This window comes from Phyllobates terribilis, unplaced genomic scaffold, assembly GCF_046119375.1.
Source record: "Phyllobates terribilis strain yellow unplaced genomic scaffold, ASM4611937v1 Scaffold_4__5_contigs__length_816908805, whole genome shotgun sequence".
Lineage (NCBI taxonomy): Eukaryota > Metazoa > Chordata > Amphibia > Anura > Dendrobatidae > Phyllobates > Phyllobates terribilis.
In genome coordinates this window covers 219,024,088-219,044,962 of record NW_027362764.1, presented here as the reverse complement: position 1 = coordinate 219,044,962, position 20,875 = coordinate 219,024,088, and the positions used below count along the sequence as shown (strand labels likewise).

At 47.6% G+C, this 20,875-nt stretch overlaps 1 protein-coding gene across 2 annotated transcripts in view; it reads left to right on the top strand.

The window, feature by feature from the left end:
- Nucleotides 1-20,875, top strand: part of CPNE4 (copine 4) — a 915,330-nt gene that overhangs the window by 816,963 nt on the left and 77,492 nt on the right. For both annotated transcript variants that reach the window (XM_073678089.1, XM_073678088.1), the window contains one exon: nucleotides 6,057-6,108. In XM_073678089.1, the coding sequence (XP_073534190.1) occupies nucleotides 6,057-6,108 (52 nt within the window). The remainder of the gene's footprint in view (nucleotides 1-6,056; nucleotides 6,109-20,875) is intronic.

Sequence of the window (20,875 nt, the reverse complement as noted above, 5' to 3'; positions counted from 1 at the left end):
TGTTGAGGACTCTCTGTTGGCTGGAACTAGCATTCACCGCCACCTGTTGTAAGATTACAATTACCTCTGAAAGACAATTTTCAATTACGTTAGTACCCACAGTTATTTTAGGGTGACTTTCACGACGGTCAATGTCCACAATAATCACTCCCTGTGCAGGCAGTTCAACTTTACCAATTTTAATGGTCATCTCCTTGAACCCCATCTGCGGCACGGGTAAGCCATTACTGGCGATGATGCTCAAGTTACTGTCTGGATACCGTGTGATATCAGCATCAGTCCAATACTGCTTAAAAAGTACATAAGGGATAGTGGTTACTTGTGACCCAGTATCCAGCAAGGCGCTCATGGGGATACCGTCCAGCACCACGGGTAAAACCGGGCGCCCCCCAACGTACTTATTACGCCAATTGTAAGGGCCTGGTGATCTTATGCCTGGGGGTTGGCCCTCTGCCCCAGGTTGGACCCGTTTAAATTACAGTACCTGGAAATGTGTCCGGGCTGGTTGCATCGATGGCAAATGGGCTGTCCATCCTCTGCGTAGCGGTCTGTGGGCCTCCCTCGGAACGACGGGATCCTCCTCTGTCGACGCCACGGGACATCCTCCGGACTTGAAGCCAGCTCGATGGGTCTTGACGGGTCCACTTGCAACGCCTGGACGGTCCTGGTCAACGCCGCGATGCTCCTGGTCAGCTCCTGGACTTGGTGATGCAGATCTTTCGACGGGGCTTGGTTCAGGGCCTGTGCATCAGCCCCCACGGGGTCCATAGAGGAGGGCGCCGCCTCCTGGTGGTAGGTGAGAGCAGGGCGCCGGGGGTTTATAGCGCCACTGGTTGCAGATTCACGGAGCACCCTTATGGCCCTGTCCTTAAATTGGGCAAAGGTCAGGTCGGGGTTCTGAAAGAACATGAGGCGCAGTTGGGCCCTGTGGGCGCTAGACAGCAGACCTTCTATGAATTGTTCTGTTAGCAGCTTATCCGTTTCCTGCACGCTGCCAGGGTCAGTTTGTTGAATAGCCCTCAAGGCTTCCTGCAGATTTAGGGCATAGTCTCTGATGCTGTCCTGTGCCCGCTGCTTACATCCATAGAACCTCATCTTAATCTCAGCGGAGGTACGTGTGTCAAAGGTACCCCGCAGCCGGGCCAGAATACCCTTCACAGTCCTTTTCTCCTCAGTGGGCCATGATTTTACCTCCCTCTGGTCTGCGCCAGTTAACTGCCCTGTTAATATGCTGACCTTCTGTTCCTCTGTCAGGGGGTAAACGTGGAACAAACTGTATAGCCTTTCCTTGAAGTCAGTTAGGGCATGGGGCTCCCCTGAGTATTTGGGCAGCCAGGCCGCTCCAGGGATGTAGGGCAGGGAAAAGGGCATCACCGCTGCTGCAGCTGCGTTGGTGGTAGTGGGCGCCTCTGTGTCCGACATCTTCCTCCCCCCTAGTTAAGCGTGGCCTACCTTCCGGCGATCCTCTTCTGTAGGCCGCGGCTCCGCTGCTGCTGCTCTGGACGAGGACCTGGCGTCGCGTCCTGATGACGTCAGCGTCGCTCTCTCTCCCTTCCAGGACCTTGCGCAGCGTCGGTGCGTGGGGCGGAGCTTCAGATCTCGCGTGGTTTTGACGTCCACGCCCCTCTTCTTCCCGCGCGGCGTCCTGAAGATGGCGTCCGATGGCGGGAAGCAGCTGCGGATGGCGGGAAGACGGCGGGAAACGGTCCAAGATGGCGTCTGATGGCGGGAATCGGCTCCGGATGGCGGGAAACGACTCCGAACGGCGGGAAACTTCGCCACAGGTAAGTTACAAAAGTCTTTTTCAGGCACGCAGTACCCGGTGGTTGCAGGCACGAAATCCTGCCGACGACGCCAAAGCTGACTCGCCACCTGGGCCGTGGGGCACTCGGATCCGGGCAATAGGGAACGATGGGAGTAGTAGTGGCAACCCGGTTCCGTGGCTCAGGGTGGTCAGGCAAGTGGTAGTCCATTATGTGCTATTGATTATGTCCGACTACGCCACCCGTGGATTTGCGGTCATTAGGAACCGCCGCTGCATGCAGACCGCTGGGGCTGATGAGGTGTGCAGCTAGGGTAGTATGACTCCCCACGGGAAGAGTGCGGCCCCAGGGCAGTATAATGGATGGTGGGAGTGATGGTAGTGAGAGTCCCAGTGCTGATAGTGCTGGAGGAGCAAGGAGCACACAGACAACAGGTTGCAGTCCAGGGTCTTTACTAGAACAGGTAAACAGACTCACAAACAGTCCCAGCTAGGAGGGGACCTGGATGTCTGAGAGCAACAGGGAAATTGGCCCTGGTCAGGGTGAGGGTGTAGGCCTACCGTGCTTTCTGCGCTCCTTCTGGCTATCTCCTCGTTATAGGGTAACAGCCCACGTTTCCGAGCTTTCCGTGTATTCTCGCCTGTATGGCCTGCGACGTGAGTTCCTTTCTGCTCCCAGCCTTGTATGGCTTTACTGGTCCCTTCGGTTGTGGCAGGGCCTCCAGGCTTCTTAGGCAAAGGAATATACAGTCCCTTGCGGACTGGTTCTCTGCTGGGGGATGTAGAATCCTCCCAGCCTCAGACATCAAAGTCTGGTAAAGTAAGTCCGTGATCTGCCAAGACAGGCTCTCTTCGCCTCTTGTCTCTGGCTTGTGGCTCTCCTCCTGCCACACTTCCTCTTAGGTGCAGTGCAACTGTCTGTCCCTGCTCTGCTCTGGGACAAGTCTCAGTGCTGAGATAGGCCATCAAGTTCTCTCTAACCCTGCCCCCAGCACCAGCTTTTATAGGGGCAGCCAGCTCCCCCTACTGGCCTGAGACAGGAGGCATTGCATGCTAATGTTCCCCTGACTAGAGAACCTCCCCCTTGCTCTCAGACACAGCTTTAATTACACTTGTGGCATCCAGGCCAGGGTGACACATTTCTTTCAATTGCAACCAGTCGTCCTGTCCTTGCAGCTGAAAAACACCCCATAGCATGATGCTGCCACCACCATGTTTCACTGTTGGGATTGTATTGGGCAGGTGATGAGCCTGGTTTTCTTACACATACCGCTTAGAATTATCACCAAAAAGTTCTATCTTCGTCTCATCAGACCAGAGAATCTTATTTCTCATAGTCTGGGAGTCCTTCATGTGTTTTTGAGCAAACTCTATGAAGGCTTTCATATGTCTTGCACCGAGGAGAGGCTTCCGTCGGATCACTCTGCCACAATGATGCCCCGACTGGTGGAGGGCAGCAGTGATAGCTGACTTTGCGAAACTTTCTCCCATCTCCCTACTGCATCTCTGGAGCTCAGCCACAGTGATCTTGGGGTTCTTCTTTACCTCTCTCACCAAGGCTCTTCTCCCACGATTGCTCAGTTTGGCTGGACGGCCAGGTCTAGGAAGACTTCTGGTGGTCCCAAACTTCTTCCATTTAAGGATTATGGAGGCCACTGTGCTCTTAGAAACCTTCCTTTAGTACTGCAGAAATTCTTTTGTAACCTTGGCCAGATTTGTCCCTTGCCACAATTCTGTTTCTGAGCTCCTTGGGCAGGTCCTTTGAGCTCATGATTCTCATTTGCTCTGACATGCACTGTGAGCTGTGAGGTCTTAGGCTATGTGCCCACGTTGCGGACCTGAAGCATATTTTTTACGCTTCTCCCTGGCGGGAAAATCGCATGCGGATATTACATGCGGTTTTCCCGCCAGGTAGAAGCGTTTGTGAGGCGTCTTTGCATTCATTTCCGCATGCGGGTTATCAAGCACTTCTCCAAGCATCACTTGGAAAAGTGCTTGACAACTTGTTCAGAATGGTAAAAAATAAAAAAATAAACTTTATACTCACCTTCTGATGCATTCTCTGCCCCGTCCGGAGGCTTGAGCAGCTCACGCTGTTGTGTGCAGGACCTGCGGTGACGTCATTGAGTCATGTGGTGGGTCACATGACTCAATGACGTGGCAGGTCCTTCAGACAACAGCGCGACGGAGGGAAAACATCAGAAGATAAGTATAAACTTTATTTTTTCTTTTTTTTACAGGTTCTTTGGTACCCAGGTCTGGATGAGAGTCTCCTCTCATCCAGACTTGGGTACCATCCGCACATTGATTCCGCTGCGCTTCCGCTAAATTAATGAGCATGCTGCGGATTTTTGACCGCAGCATATACGCTGCGGAAAAATCCGCAGCATGGGCATTGACATTGCGGAATGCCATTGGGGACCATGGGGTGCGGATATACATGCGTTTTTCAAGCGTTTACGCTGCGGAAATTCCGCAGCACATACGCTTGAAAAACGCTACGTGGGCACACAGCCTTAATATAGACAGGTGTGTGCCTTTCCAAATCAAGTCCTATCAGTTTAATTAAACACAGCTGTACTCCAATGAAGGAGTAAAACCATCTCAAGGAGGATCACAAGGAAATGGTCAGCATGTGACTTAAATATGAGTGTCTGAGCAAAGGTCTGAATACTTATGACCATGTGATATTTCAGTTTTTCTTTTTTATTAAATTTGCAAAAATTTCTACATTTCTGTTTTTTTTCAGTCAAGATGGTGAGCAGAATGTACTTTAATGAGAAAAAAATGAACTTTTTAGAATTTACCAAATGGCTGCAATGAAACAAAGAGTGAAACATTTAAAGGGGTCTGAATAGTTTCCGTACCCACTGTAGATTTCCTGAAAGAACAGGAAGCGTAAGTCTAGAATAGTGCCAGTAGCCGGTGTGAAAATTACAACTTATTTTTATACAGATTGTGATATGAAAAATTAAAAAGAAAACATTACCAAAATTGTTTTAAAAATATGTGCTCACACAATCTCATTATGTCTTACTAAATATCTTAGGTTGTGTTCACACAACAAATTTGCTGCTGATTTTACCCCTTCATATCTGTAGCTTCACTACACGTATTCTACATGGGAAATTTGCTGCAGATTTTGTTGAGGATTTGTCACAAATTTCACCTGCTGCATTGCAAACACTGTACTCAGAGGAAAGCCTGATGGATAGGGTAGGCTGGCCGACTCTATCTCCACCTTTCCCTAGTGATTAGCAGTGCCAGATGAGCCAGCCTCTTTATTCACAGTAATTAACCAATAATAACTGGATGTTCCCGAACTAACATATTCATGACCTATTTGTAAAATAGGTCATCAATATAAGATTGATGGAGGATCGAGACCTGGACCATTCACTTAAATAGGAGATAGACTGTGGAACTTGGCAGTGGCCACTAAAGAATGTATAGAGCTGTGTACAATGCTTACATCCAGCCAATAGCTGATCAGTGGGGGTGCCAGGAGTTGGCTCAACAATATCTTAGTCCCGGACAACTCCTCTAAATTACATATCAACAAGAAGAATAAAATTCAAACCAACAGTGGTGGAAATAACAAGTGACAGACCCAGTGCATGGCTGTGTAAATTGTCATTAGTATACAATGTGGCTAAGCTGTCAATATATGATCATATTTTCTTAGCATAATTTGTTTTTTTGATGACTTTGATTAATTCAGAAAGCTTAGTCGACACATAGGGCCAATATCACAGCATGCCTGCTGTGCGTTCCAAGCAAGCTGGCAAAAGAGACCAAAGTGCATCCGGGATGTAAGGCTCTTCTCTAGGTGAACGTTGTCACAGAGGAACTGTCGGTGTTTCATCCATCACACAAACCTTTATAGAGTGCAAAAATACAAACACATCAGAGAACACAGTTACATCTGTAATTATGCTCCAACTCTGTAATTTGCACCCAAGTGATCATTTATCAAACTTTTATTCATAGCTTTCACAAGTTCTAAAATGATCACTGATAACTGATATATTACATGGAACACTGTTGCCTACATCGGTCATGAAGGAAGCCTTCCCTTTTAAAATATAGGAGTGTGTTTTTGGCTTTTTTTATTATTGCATGGTTAAGGTATATCTGTTGCATGTGCTTTTTTTTCGATATTGTGTTTTTTTTTCAGTTTCTACTACAATTATACATTATATTGGATTTCTAGACCTGTCCTCAACTGTGAATATTACACTGACATATATATAGCGCTATAAAGGATAACATAAATGTTTTTATTTTTGTAAAGGTTTCCCATGATTTTGCAATAAATTTTAATGAAGACAACCCAGAATGTGCAGGTAAAGTTTAGTTTCTATGGTGAACAATGTCATTGTTGTTATGTAATTTATTGTCTATGAACATCACGCTTGGGGTAAGGAGACCCATGGCCAGTCCATGTTTTGCAGTCCGATCTCAGACCGATTTGCATGGACACGGGAATACTGATTTGCTCACAGAGTGCAGGTGCTTCTTTTATGTTTAGTACCTGTTATTAGCATTCAAAACCATAGGCAGGTCCTCAAAAGAAGAAATTGTTTCAGAGTTTGATAATTGAGTAGTATGCCATGCCAAAAATGGGAATAAAAGGAGTTCATTTTTACTGACTTGAGAAGAAAATAAGTTTGCCTTTGCTTTTATTATTACATCTTAAGAATTTTTTTTTATTTTTCCCATGTGAATAGCCCTTCACAATTTTTTTTAAATAACCATAAATGCTTTAATGGGGAACTGAAATGAGCTCATTCTTATGGCTCATCCAGATGTCAGTGCACTACTGTTTGTGCATGGACTGGCCATGGGTCTCAAGATCCGAGTGTGACAGCCTCAGAAATATAAGAAGCTGTCACACTCGGGAGACCTGCAGCCAGTCCATGCATTGGAGCCTTTATGTAGATTATCTAGTGCATTCGGCACTAGCATGTTAAATGTATGAATAGTTTACACCTTGTACCTGCAAGAATATGTTTTTCCCTAAGGTGCCAGACTTGTTAAAGTAGCTGTCATGCTAGAGGTTACACCTAACTACATACTAGAGGTTACACCTAACTACATGCTAGAGGTTACACCTACCAACTACTTACAGTGGTGATTGAAAGTTTATAAACCCTTCAGAATTTTCCATATTTCTGCATAAATGTGACCTAAAACTACATCAGATTTTCAAACAAATCCTAAAAGTAGATAAAGAACACAACATCAAATAAATGAGTCAAAAATAGGAAAATTATCCAATATTGAATGTCTGTAAGTGGCAAAAGCATTTGAACATTTACTTTCAGTATCTGGTGGAACTCCTTTTTTCAGCAATAACTGCATATAAATGTTTCCAGTGTTGATTAGTCCTGCTCATCGGCATGGAGGAATTTTAGCCCATTCTTCCTAACAAAAAAGCTTTTAATTCTGTTATTCCAGTGTTTTGTTTTTTTCCATGAATTGCTCGCTTTATTTTAGGTCCTTCCACAACATTTCTGTAAAATTAAGGTCATGACTTTGACTTGCCCATTCCAAAACTTTAACTTCTTTCTTCTTTAACCATTATTTTGTAGAACAACTTATGTGATTTGCTTCATTGTTTTGCGGTATGACCCATGTTCTATTGAAATTCAGCTCATGGACAGATGTCTTGACATTTTCTTTAGAATTTGTTGATAAAATTCAAAAGTCATTGTTCCATCAATAATGGTATGCTGTGCAGGCTTAGATACTGCTTATCAGGCCCAAACTATGATACACACAACTTGCATGAGATTTTTATGCTATAATGTAGTATTTTCTTTATAGATCTTTAGCAAATTGCAGATGGGCAGCAATGCTCTTTTTGGCGGGCAGTGTCTTTCTCCTTGCAATCCTACCATGCACACAAGTGTTGTTGTTCAGTGTCTTCCCGATGGTGGACTCACAAACACTGATATTAGCTGTTTCGAGAGAAACCTTTAGTTGCTTAGGAACCTTGGCTTTCTTTGTGATCTTGAAGACTATTATAGTACTTGTTCTTGGTGTGATCTTTGTTGGTCTCCCACTCCCGTGGAGGGTAATAATGGTTTTGAATTTCCTCCATTTGTACACAATCTGTCTGACTGTGAATTAGGTACAGTCCAAACTCTTTAGAGATGGATTTGTAACCTTTTCCAGCCTGATGAGATGGAGTTCTTCTACTGAGGTACTCTGAAATCTCCTTTGTTCATGGCACAATACACTTCCACAAATGCTTCCTCTGCACATTGTTTACACCTAGTTGCCATGGAAGCTGCAGAAAAGCTAATTAGTAAGGGGTGACGGTTGTCAGAACCCCCCCCACTGATCTGACATTGATGACCTATCCCAATGACAGATTATCAATATCTGAGTCCAGATATCGAAAAAGTTCAAAGCGCCCTAATTTTCTTAACATTAAATTAGGCTCTTTCATATAATGTCATTATGAATTACTGTACTCAAAGAAGCAGTATGTGTTACACGCACGCCGCTAGGTTCAGATAGGGGCGAGACAGGTTACATGAATTCTTTGGAATCCTGGGGGAACCGTTATGCAGGGCGACCATAGACCATGTGCTGCAGCTTCTCTCAGGCACACAGGGATATTGACCCTCAGGCACAGACATGTAGGTTGTTTCACTTGCGGACCAGACACACTTGACAAAAGTCCTCATCAATGGTAGAACAGTAGCATTTAATAAGAAGCCGCACAGCCAGTGCAAGTTAAGTCTTATGAGCAACAGGCTCCAGTGACAAACAGTACAGTTTCCTTAGCAGCACAGTCGTTCACAGTCTTCCCAATAGTACAGGACAGCACAGTTCTAATACAAAGGCACATTAATGAACACAGCATTCTTTACAGCACAGTGAGATGGAGGGGGGGGGGTTTGCTGAGGGAGGTGATCCCTGTGACACCATTTCCTACAGTCCTTATCTTTCTGCTTGACAATACTCTGCACTGTTAGTTCAGGAACTCTAGCTGACCTGTGCTTAGCATCACTCCTGACTTGAATCTGTTTCACTTGCAGGGGCGCTTCTGTGAGATATAGAACACACACACCACCTTTCTCTTCAGCTCCAGCCAGACAGTAAACAACTTCACCACAATCCCCCAGGGCTCTGCTAAAACTATCCCCTTCACCTGTGACTGTGTTAACCCCTCTAGCTGCTGGATGCTTCTGGAGCACAACACTTCCTGTCTCATGTGGTTGTGTTACTTCTAATAGTTGCTGAATGCTTTTAAAGCAACAGCACTACTTCTGCATGTCACATAAGGAATTCAATTCTGCTTTTTCTATGCACAGTGTACCTACAATCAGTCAGACAAGGTTCTACTCACACCTTGTTTTTGCCTTCTGTTTGAGGTATAGTTCAGTAGAATTTCCCAACGTAAATGTCAGAAGCCATGTTCCCAAGTATGCAACTATATGTCTTCTATAGTGTTGTATGATTTAAAAAAAATAGAAATAATATATGCCTCTGTATAGGAAGCTACAGCAGTCTATGCTTGATGAATCTGTTGGCTTAAATGGGACCCTATGGATGCATTTAGTGCGAAAACAAGATGTGAACAAAGCATTATATACCTCGTTAAGCTTACTTGTATGTATGGCGGATTCATCAAAGTGATTACACCAGATATCTTTCTTCTGGCCAGTTCTGCCCAACTCCGTCAGAGTGGGCAGAGTAGAGTCAGAGTGGGCAGAGTAGAGTCAAAGTGGGCAGAGTAGAATCAAAGTGGGCAGAGTAGAGAGAGAGTGGGCAGAGTAGAGTCATACTGGGCAGAGTATGGATCGGAGCCGGTGGGGCGGCTAGTGTTGAGCGATTTTTTTTGGCATTTCAAATTCGGGTTTGTGTTAGGGGTTCCGGCTTGTTCACGCCAAAAAATCGGCTCCGCTCATGAACATCACTGATTTGCCACGCTGTCACGCAGATGTTATCTGCTTTGTAACATCTGCTTTGTATCACAGCCCTTTCTGTAGCCCACATATTAACACTTCATCTATATGAATACAGCCAGTACTATTTCCCTTTCTCTACATTATTATGCACAACCTTAGTGATATATGGATAGTATGTGCAGCTGCACACATCAAAAAAAAGTTGCATGGGTTTATTTTATATTTCCAACATCAGCCGCAGAACCATGTCCCATCTGTTGAACAGCCACAAGTAATCTTGTACATAATATGCCTTACAATAGTTACATACAAGACAGAAAAAATAAAAATAGATGCATTTTGAAACATATATTGCCGCTACCTTCTCTATGCAAGGTTATTCAATTTATTGTAAATACCCCACAGCAAGCTGATGCAATCATTAAGATGCTGGAAAGACTTCCGTACTCCAAATGAGGCTCATCCAGCTGCTTCTTAGTTTTTAAATGTTAATAATCAGAGAATCACTTTTCCGCTGTATATATTGGATTACTGAAATTAATGCTAAGACATTTCAAAGACTCTCCTATTTGATTGGGAAATATAGCACTGTTCATCCTGGTCCAGAATTAAAATGCAAGAGCAGCCACTTACACAGGCAAAGCAGCAGGTAGGGGAGATATAACTCTACATAAAACTGATACAACATAAGAAAGAAACAAAATGAACATATATTCTGCTGTTAGTAAATAAGTAAAAGCAATAGTGCATATACCGTATTTTTCGAGCCATAAGACGCACCCCAAAAAGGGGGAAAATAACTTTTAAATAAAATAGTGGTGCGTCTTATAGTCCCTTCCCATTGATTTCTCTGCGATGGGCTTAGGGAAAATGGCCACGGGAGGTGGCACATGTGCAGATTGAGATCTCGGGAGACTCCCCCAACCCCCCTGGTAAGCTACCTTCGGATAAAATGCACCCCCATTTTCCTCCCAAATTTTGGGGGAAAAAAGTGCGTCTTATAATCTGAAAAATACAGTAACTAAATAAGGTACTTAGTAAACACTGTTTTTGATTTAAAAAAAAAAAAAAAAAGCGTTAAAGCCATCCCACCAACGTCAAAGTGTATCCAACTTCGGGAAGGTCCTAATCTCTAGTATTAGAACCTTACAAAGCGTCAGGTTTAATAACATTGATATGCCTATTAACACACCTGGAAAGCTGCTATATTCATTGCATTGGATTTCATTTTGCCATAAAAATGTACTAAAAATCAGGAAAAAAATTCCAAGTGGGGTGAAATGGAGAAAAAAATGCAACTCCGCCATTATTTTTTGAGTTTTGCTTTTTCCCAATTCATTCTGTGGTAAAAATAACCTGGCAACATTACACCCCTGGTGAATATAATAGTAGTTACACCAAATTTATAAGGTTTATATATATATATATATATTATATATATATATATATTATATATATATTAGTGGTTAAAAAATGTAAAACTTTTTAAAAGAAAAATGTTTTGTGTTGCACTTCTGAGACCCTCATTTTTTTTATTTTCCCATCTATGTAGCTTAGTCAGGGCCTAGGTTCTGTGCACTGAGCTGATGTTTTATTGATATTATTTTGGGGTCCATTTTGATTGCATTTTGCTATGTATTATTTTAGGGAAGTGCGGCAACCAAAAATATGAATTCTGGCATTTCCAGTTTTTTTTTTCTTTTCAGTATTTAACGTACGATTTAAATAATTTTATATTTTTATAGATTAGACAGACTTTTTCAGACACAATGATACCAAATAGTTTTTTTTTTATTTTTAAAAAGGATAAATGGGGGTAATTTAAACAATTATATATGTATTTTTAAAATCATTTTTTTAATTCTTATTTTATATTTTTAGTCAGTCTAGAGGCCTTGAATCTGTGATCATTTGATCATGTATGCTATATGCACCACTGTATTTCAGTACATAATGAAATTGTGTTTCTCCTATGAAGCCCAGCCTGTGGCTGAGCTTCACCGGAGAACTAAGATGGCAGCTAAGGGGACCATCAGCAGGTTCTGGTATGCCATGGTAACCCAATATCTCAATGCTACAGGCGTCATTCAAAAATGCCCTTTGTCAATGATTGACAGTGGAAAAATCTAATTTGTTAAACTGCAGTGATCAGCACAAGCTTTGGTCACTGCAGTTACAGGCAGATGCCTGGTATGAAGCAGGCTCAGCTCCTAAGCCCACTTTATACAGCCCTTTGCACCCTATGACAAAAAGGTTCTCTATAGGTCATTAAGCTGGAAGGAATCATCCACAAAAGTGTGAAATCTAAAATCCTTTCCTCTTAAGTTCATCTTTTCACTTCCCAGTATAGTACTTTAATTACCAGTATAACTAGTGACCAGCGTCATAACATGAAACTCCCAAGGTACATTGTACATCATGAAATTAGGTCTCCTCCTGAATTGCAAATACATACAGTGACTATATCATATATGGATTACTTTACACTACTACCTTTACACAGCTTTATTTATTCATGTACTTATAAAGCACCAACATATTCTGCACATAGATCGTAAAAGTGACCTTTTAGCACATTTGATCTTACAGCATTCAAATAGAAGTCCAAATACATTTTTCTCCAGTACCCGAGATGTCAGGTTTCAGCCTTCAAACCTCATATCGAACAAAAACAGAAAAAATATCACAGCACATGTTCCAAAGTGGAAAATAAGCTTTTGAGCTTTATTCTCCAAATCTCACAGCGTTTCAACCCATCGCTGGGTCTTTGTCATGCTTGGTTCTAAGTAATCACTAGATCTTTGTCATGACTTGGTTTTTGTCATTCTTGGTACTATGAAATTGACTCACCCCCTGGGCCAGTGCTGTAGTGCGGCGCGCGGGGGATACCCGGAGCCGGATCTGATGGGGGTAGTAGTCTTCGTGTGGCGGTGACCCGGTCCGCGCCCAGGGTGGTCAAACTTAGTGGCGGTTATTGGTATGATGGTATTAGTGTCCGACTACGCCACCCGTTGAATGCGGTTATGAAACCGCCGCTGCAGGGCAGACCGCTGAGGCCGGTGGTATAGGTGTGCAGCAATGTTGATATAACCCCCAACGGGAGAGGTATGGCCTCAGGGCAGCGGATGTGGATGATGTTGGGAGTGATGGTGTGGATGTCCCAGCACTAACGGTGCGACAAGGAAGCACGGAAACGCGAGGGTACAGTTCAGGGCCTTTACTGATGGTACAAGGCAAATTCCCCCGGGAGTACTGGCTAGTAGTTGGGGCCTGGTTAGTCTGCGAGTAAGCCGGAGTTCCCCTGGCCAGGTGGAGTTGTAGGCCTTCCCGTTAGTCTGTACCCTTCCTGGCTACCCTGCTTTCGGCGGTTACAAGTAGCCCATGTCCCTGGGTATACCGTGTGGTGCTCACCCGTATGGCTGGTGACCTGGGGCCTCCTGTTAGCCTCCGCTCTGGGATGGCGGTGCTGGTCCCTTCGTTGTGACTGAGCCTCCGGGCTTTTATGGCCAGAGGACCTGGAATCCCCTGCCGGATGGATTCTGCTGCTGGGTATATCTTAGTCCCCACAGCCTCGGACTCCTGTGTCCGGTTTTAGTACCTTCTCCCAGGGCGAGCTCTGCACAGCTCCAGCCCCTGGCGCTTCTCCTTGGCTCCTACAGAGCTCCTGAGGTCTATCTGTCCCTGTTTCTGCGTGTCCAGACCAGACTCCGTCTCTGTCTGGAACTCTTCTCTCTAACCCTGCTTCAGCCCCAGTTTATATAGGGGAAGTTCTTCCCCTCCCAGGACTGGGCAGGAGGTGTGGCATGCTTAGGATTCCTGCCCAGGAGACCTCCCACCTGCTCACAGACGTAATACTGCTATTACTGTGGAAACCAGACCCCTGGGGTGCCACATTCCCCCCTAGTGAAATTTAGTACTCCCGGACTAAACATAACAGGGTATAAACAATAACAATTAAATACATGAGATGGTCACAGCGTGTCCGTAACCGGGAAGCAATAAGGGTGTCCATTTCACCAAAGAACAGGGAGCTGTAACCAGGTAGGGGTCTGTCCTGCCCCGAGTCTTTAACAGTCTGTAGTCCATTCCTGGGTTACGCTCCAAACATATTTACAACAGAGTTCCGGTTACTCACTGTCCATAACATGTCAGTCCATATAAAGAAACCTGTAACTGAAAAACATAATTAGCAACGGCTACAACAAAACAGGTAAACATAAAATAGTTAAAGCAACTAGCCAACTTAGATTCTCCAACGTACGGGCATCTGGCCTCTGGTAACCCTAGTGGACCTACGGAGCTCACTAACTGGTCCTGCACTACAGGGTGTAGGAGGTGTTATGGGCAGGCTGGGCACTCTTTGGCTCACTAGGGGCACGGCAGGCTCACTACTAGCAGAGGGTTGATCCTCCTGTACTGCTGGTGTGGACTCTTCTGCCTCTTGGGCCGGCTGCTCTTCCAGCTCTACTGGTTCTTCTGTAGGCACTTGCAGGACTGGCTGGAGAAAGGTGAGGACGGGTGCCATGACAGCACCGTTTACTTGTGTCCAAGACCGGGGGAAGTCTCCGAGTACAGTCCTGATCATTTCTTCCCTTTCCTCTGCGGGTCGAGGGTTTTCTTGATCTTCTTCTTCAGGGCTTTGCAGCTGCTCGGGACACTTCTTCAGGTAGTCTCTGGAGACAACGGCTGTGGTTTCTCCTCCATCCTTACTGATCACGCAAATCTTTGGGCTCTCATGGCTTGATGGCAGTACGGTGTACGGGTCCTCCTCCCACTGGTCGTCCAACTTGTGGAGCCGTCTTTTCCTCTTCAAGACCTGCTCTCCAGGTACCAGGGGAACAGCGGGAGCATACTGATTATAAGCCCTCTCTTGCCTTTCTCTAGCTTGAGACAGACTTCGCTCCACGCTCTCCTGCACTTTCCGATACTGCTGCCGCCACCCTGTATCCCAGTCTGCCTCTGGCGAGGTGTCCTCGGGCGTCAGGACTCCCATATCCAGGTCGATAGGCAGCTTACCAGGTCTCGCTCTCATTAGGTAAGCCGGGGTACAGTTGGTAGAACCTACAGGGATATGGTTGTATAGGTCCACCAGATCAGGCAGCTTCTCAGGCCACATACTGCGTTCTTCCAGGGGCAATGTTTTCAGGAGGTCTATCACCACCTGGTTCATCTTCTCGCAGAGTCCATTAGTTTGTGGGTGATAGGGCGTTGTTCTTATCTTCGTGCAGCCATACAGGTTGCAGAACTCCTGGAAGACTTCCGCTTCGAAGGCTGGCCCTTGGTCTGTCAGCACTTGGTCCGGGTACCCGTGTGGACGGCAGAAGTGCTGCTGGAAGGCTCTAGCTGCTGTTTGAGCCGTTAAGTCCTTGACCGGGACCACCACCAGGAACCGGGAGTAATGATCTACGATTGTGAGGGCGTAGACATACCCAGATCTGCTTGGAGCCAGTTTCACATGGTCCAGGGCTACCAGTTCCAGTGGCTGTCGGGTGATGATGGGCTGCAAGGGAGTCTTCTGGCTGGCACGGTCCTTCCTTCTTAGGTGGCACGGTCCACAGTCTCTGCACCACCTCTCGATGGCTCCTCTCATGCCTACCCAGTAGAACCGTTCACGCAATAAGAACTCCAGCTTCTTCCACCCGAAATGTCCTGCTCCGTTGTGGTACGCCTCCAGAATCATAGCCGCGTCTCGTCTGGGGACCACTACCTGCCAGGTCAACTCATGCGTTCGAGAGTTAACCATTCTCCGGCACAACTTCTCCCTGTAGAGGAACAGCCTACTTTTCTCCTTCCACAGTTGCTTAGTCTCCTCTGGGGCGTCTGGGTCCAGACTGGCATCGGCTTGGGTCAGCATTTCCTTCACCAGGCGGACTGCAGGATCACTGTCTTGCGTCTCCGCCCAGTTGTAGTGGGGCAAGGGATTGAACGTCGCGGAGCGCCTGTCCTTCACACGGCTGGAATACAGGGTAATCCCATGACGGTGGAACGCAGGGAGCTCAACTTCTTCCAGATCTTCTGGATCTTCCCCTACGTCCGGTAAGTTCGGCATTCTAGACAGGGCATCCGCGTTGGCATTTGAGCGTCCTGCCCGGTATTTGATGGTGAATTCAAAGTTGGACAGGTGAGCCATCCATCTCTGTTCCAGAGCACCGAGCCTTGCAGTGTCCAGGTGTGTCAACGGGTTGTTATCCGTGTACACGATGAATTTGGAGGAGGCAAGGTAATGCTTGAAACGTTCGGTCACTGCCCACACTACTGCCAGGAACTCCAGCTTGAATGAGCTATAATTCTCAGGGTTCCTCTCGGTGGGTCGTAGCTTTCGGCTAGCGTAAGCGATTACCCGTTCTTTTCCTTGCTGGATCTGGGACAGCACGGCTCCTAGCCCGATGTTACTTGCGTCCGTGTGGAGGATAAAGGGCTGGCTGTAGTCTGGATATGCCAGGATTTCATCCCCCTGGAGGGCCATCTTCAGCTGGCAAAAGGACTCCTCTTCCAGCTTTTCCCACCTGAAGGGCGGCTTCTGGTTTTTGGCTTTTCGAGATTGACCTATCAGGAGGTCCTGCATAGGGGCTGCCATTTTGGTGAAACCGGGAATGAATCTTCGGTAGTAGCCTACCCACCCGAGGAACTGCCGCACTTCCTTTATGCTGGAGGGTCTTGGCCAGTCCTTAATCACGGTGATCTTATCAGGGTCAGGAGCCACTCCGTCAGCACTCACCACGTGTCCCAGGTATTGCACCTTTGGTTTCAGGAGATGACACTTGGAGGGTTTCACCTTTAGGCCGTAGTTTGCCAGAGCTTCGAACACTTCTGCCAGGTGTTTCAGGTGATCCTCGTAGGTCTTGGAATAGACGATGACATCGTCCAGGTATAACAGGACCGTCTCGAAGTTCCGGTGTCCCAGACAGCATTCCATCAACCGTTGGAAGGTTCCTGGTGCGTTGCAGAGCCCGAACGGCATACAGTTAAATTCGCTGAGACCCATCGGGGTGGTGAATGCGGTCTTCTCCCGGTCTGCCTCTGCTACAGGAACCTGCCAGTACCCGCTAGTGAGATCCAAAGTAGAGAAGAAGTTAGCAGATTTTAATGCAGCTAAGGACTCTTCTATCCTTGGTAACGGGTACGCATCTTTGTGTGTGATACGGTTGACCTTCCTGTAGTCTACACACATTCTCATAGTGTTGTCCTTCTTTTTCACTAAGACTAGTGGAGCTGCCCAGGGGCTACAGCTGTCTCTGATTACCCCAGCCTCCTTCATGTCTCTAAGCATCCCCTTGGCGTGTTGGTAGTGTGCAGGGGGTACGGGTCGGTATCTCTCCTTTATGGGAGGATGGTCTCCCGTGGGGATGTGGTGTTCTACCCCCTTTACTCGCCCGAAGTCTAACGGGTGTTTACTAAACACTCTCTCGTACTCTTGAACCACCCGATAGACTCCTTGTTTCTGGTGTGAGGGAGTGGAGTCGGTACCCAGATGTAGTTGCTGACACCAGTCCCCCACTGGTTTCTTAGAGCCGTTACCTTCCTCTGGTTGAGATGGAGGCAAGGGTTCCATGGCCTGTACAGAATTCTGGTTTATGGTGAACAATTTAGCTAGCGTGGCATACCGGGGCAGGTGTATTTCTCTCTCACCGATATTTATGATGCGAACGGGCACCCTCCCATGGCGTACATCGACCACCCCCCGTGCTGTCAAAATGGTGGGCCTACTGTCTGAGTAGACGGGTTCTACCATTGCTTGGTAGTCTCTACCTCTTAGACCAATAGCTGCCCGGCACCAAATCATCATCTCACTTTTTGGGGACATGGCAATAGGGAACGGGTCACACATTCTCACGCTACCTATCTCACCACCAGATAGTTCCACCTGTTGCCGCTTCATCAGTGCCCGGATCTCTTTTTGGAGCACACGCTGCTGGCCGGAACTGGTGTTCTTGGCAACCTGCTGTAAAATGAGAATCACCTCTGCAAGACAATTTTCAATTACATTGGTTCCCAGGGTGATTCTAGGGTGACTCTCATGACGGTCTATGTCCACTATAATCAGTCCTTGTGCCGCCAGTTCGACTTTACCGATTTTAATGGTCACCTCCTTGAATCCCACCTGCGGCACGGGCTGACCATTGCTGGCGATGATACTCAGGTCGTCGTCTGGGTAGCGGGTTGTGTCCGAATCATTCCAGTACTGCTTGAAGAGCACGTACGGGATGGTGGTGACCTGTGACCCAGTGTCTAGTAGGGCACTCATAGGAATGCCATCCAGTACCACAGGCAAGATTGGACGTCCCCCTACGTATTTATCATGCCAGTTTGATGGGCCTGATGGTCTTATGCCTGGGGGTTGGCCCTCTACCCCAGGTTGTGCCCGTTTAAATGACAGTACCTTGCCACATGTCCGGGTTGATTGCAGCGGCGGCAAATAGGTCGTCCGTCCTCGTTGTATCGATCGCTGGGTCTTCCTCTGGCCGGTGGGGTCCTCCTTGGTCGGCGCCATGGGATGTCCTCCGGTCCGGATGCCAGCTCGATCTTCCCTGCAGTAGAAACCTGTAAAGACTGCACAGTTCGGGTTAGCGCGGCAACGCTTTTAGTTAGCTCTTGGACCTGATGGTGCAGGTCTGTAGCCGGGTCACTGTTTAAAGCCTGCGCACCAGCTCCCACAGGCCCTGCAGACAAGGGCGCCGTCTCCTGGTGATAAGTGATAGCAGGGCGCCTGTGGGTCACAGCGCCACCTGGTGCCGGCTCTCGGAGCACCCGGATGGCTCTGTCCTTGAACTGTGCAAAGTCCAGGTCAGGGTCCTGTAAGGCCATTGCCCGCAACTGGGTTCGGTGGGCATTGCACAGTAGACCCTCAATGAATTGTTCAGTCAACAGCTTATCTTCATTTCCCACGCTGTCAGGGTCTGCCTGCTTAATGGCTCTCAGGGCCTCTTGTAGGTTTAGAGCATAGTCTCTTATACTCTCATGTGCACGTTGTTTGCACCCATAAAATCTTAGTTTTATTTCGGCTGAGGTGCGGGTGTCAAATGTGTCTTTCAGCCGGGTTAGTATGTCTCTGACAGTCCTCTTCCTCCCAGGTGGCCAGGACTTTACCTCCCTTTGGGCTGCCCCGATTAATTGGGCCACCAGGATGCTCACTTTTTGCGCCTCCGTGAGGGGATACACCTGGAAGAGGCTATCCAGCCTTTCTCTGAAGTCATTTAGGGTATGTGACTCCCCTGAGTACTGGGGTAGCCAGGCTGCCCCCGGGATATAGGGCATGGTGAAAGTCATGACCGCAGCAGCGGTGGCGCTGGCGGCGGCTGTGGCGGTGAAGCTCTCCTCCGTATCCGACATTCTCCTCCCCACTAGTGGACCGTGGCCTACCTTGCGATGATCCTCTTCCGTAGGCCGCGGCTCCGCAGTGGATCGTCAGGGTTGAGGACCTTCCGTCGCGCTCCTGTGACGTCGGCGTCTGCTGGGCTCCTTCCAGGACCTTACGCAACGTCCGGATGTGAGGTGGGGCTTCAGTTCTCGCGGGATTTCGGAGTCCACGCCCCTCTTCTTCCCGCGCGGCGCCCTCAAGATGGCGTCCAATGGCGGGAAAACTCCACGGATGGCGGGAAGAAGGCAGAAGATGGCGTCGGATGGCGGGAATCGGCTCCAGATGGCGGGAAACGACTCCGGACGGCGGGAAACTTCACCACAGGTAAGTATAAAAGTCTCTTTTTTTTTTCAGGCACGCAGTACCCGGTGGTTGCGGGCACGTAATCCTGCCGACTACGCCAAAAATTGACTCACCTCCTGGGCCAGTGCTGTAGTGCGGCACGCGTGCGCGCGGGGGATACCCGGAGCCGGATCCGATGGGGGTAGTAGTCTTCGTGTGGCGGTGACCCGGTCCGCGCCCAGGGTGGTCAAACTTAGTGGCGGTTATTGGTATGATGGTATTAGTGTCCGACTACGCCACCCGTTGAATGCGGTTATGAAACCGCCGCTGCAGGGCAGACCGCTGAGGCCGGTGGTATAGGTGTGCAGCAATGTTGATATAACCCCCAACGGGAGAGGTATGGCCTCAGGGCAGCGGATGTGGATGATGTTGGGAGTGATGGTGTGGATGTCCCAGCACTAACGGTGCGACAAGGAAGCACGGAAACGCGAGGGTACAGTTCAGGGCCTTTACTGATGGTACAAGGCAAATTCCCCCGGGAGTACTGGCTAGTAGTTGGGGCCTGGTTAGTCTGCGAGTAAGCCGGAGTTCCCCTGGCCAGGTGGAGTTGTAGGCCTTCCCGTTAGTCTGTACCCTTCCTGGCTACCCTGCTTTCGGCGGTTACAAGTAGCCCACGTCCCTGGGTATACCGTGTGGTGCTCACCCGTATGGCTGGTGACCTGGGGCCTCCTGTTAGCCTCCGCTCTGGGATGGCGGTGCTGGTCCCTTCGTTGTGATTGAGCCTCCGGGCTTTTATGGCCAGAGGACCTGGAATCCCCTGCCGGATGGATTCTGCTGCTGGGTATATCTTAGTCCCCACAGCCTCGGACTCCTGTGTCCGGTTTTAGTACCTTCTCCCAGGGCGAGCTCTGCACAGCTCCAGCCCCTGGCGCTTCTCCTTGGCTCCTACAGAGCTCCTGAGGTCTATCTGTCCCTGTTTCTGCGTGTCCAGACCAGACTCCGTCTCTGTCTGGAACTCCTCTCTCTAACCCTGCTTCAGCCCCAGTTTATATAGGGGAAGTTCTTCCCCTCCCAGGACTGGGCAGGAGGTGTGGCATGCTTAGGATTCCTGCCCAGGAGACCTCCCACCTGCTCACAGACGTAATACTGCTATTACTGTGGAAACCAGACCCCTGGGGTGCCACATAATCATTGGGTCTTTGTTATCACTGGGTCTTTATCATTCTTGGTTCTATGTAATCACTGGGTCATTGTCATCATTGGGTCTGTGTAATCACTTGGTCTTTGTAACCCCTGGGTCTATGTCATCCCTGGGTCTATGCCATCGCTGGTTCTTTGTCATCACTAGGTCTATATCATCAGTAGGTAGTGTATATGTCATCATTGGCTCTATATTATCACTGGTTCTTTATCATGACTAGGTCTTTGTCATCATTTGATGCCTTCACTGGATTGTTGTCATTACTCGCTCTTTGTCAATATATAAGACCCAGTGTTAGATTGAAATGTTGTCAGAATTAGTTATTAAAGCTCAAAGTGGGTTTTACA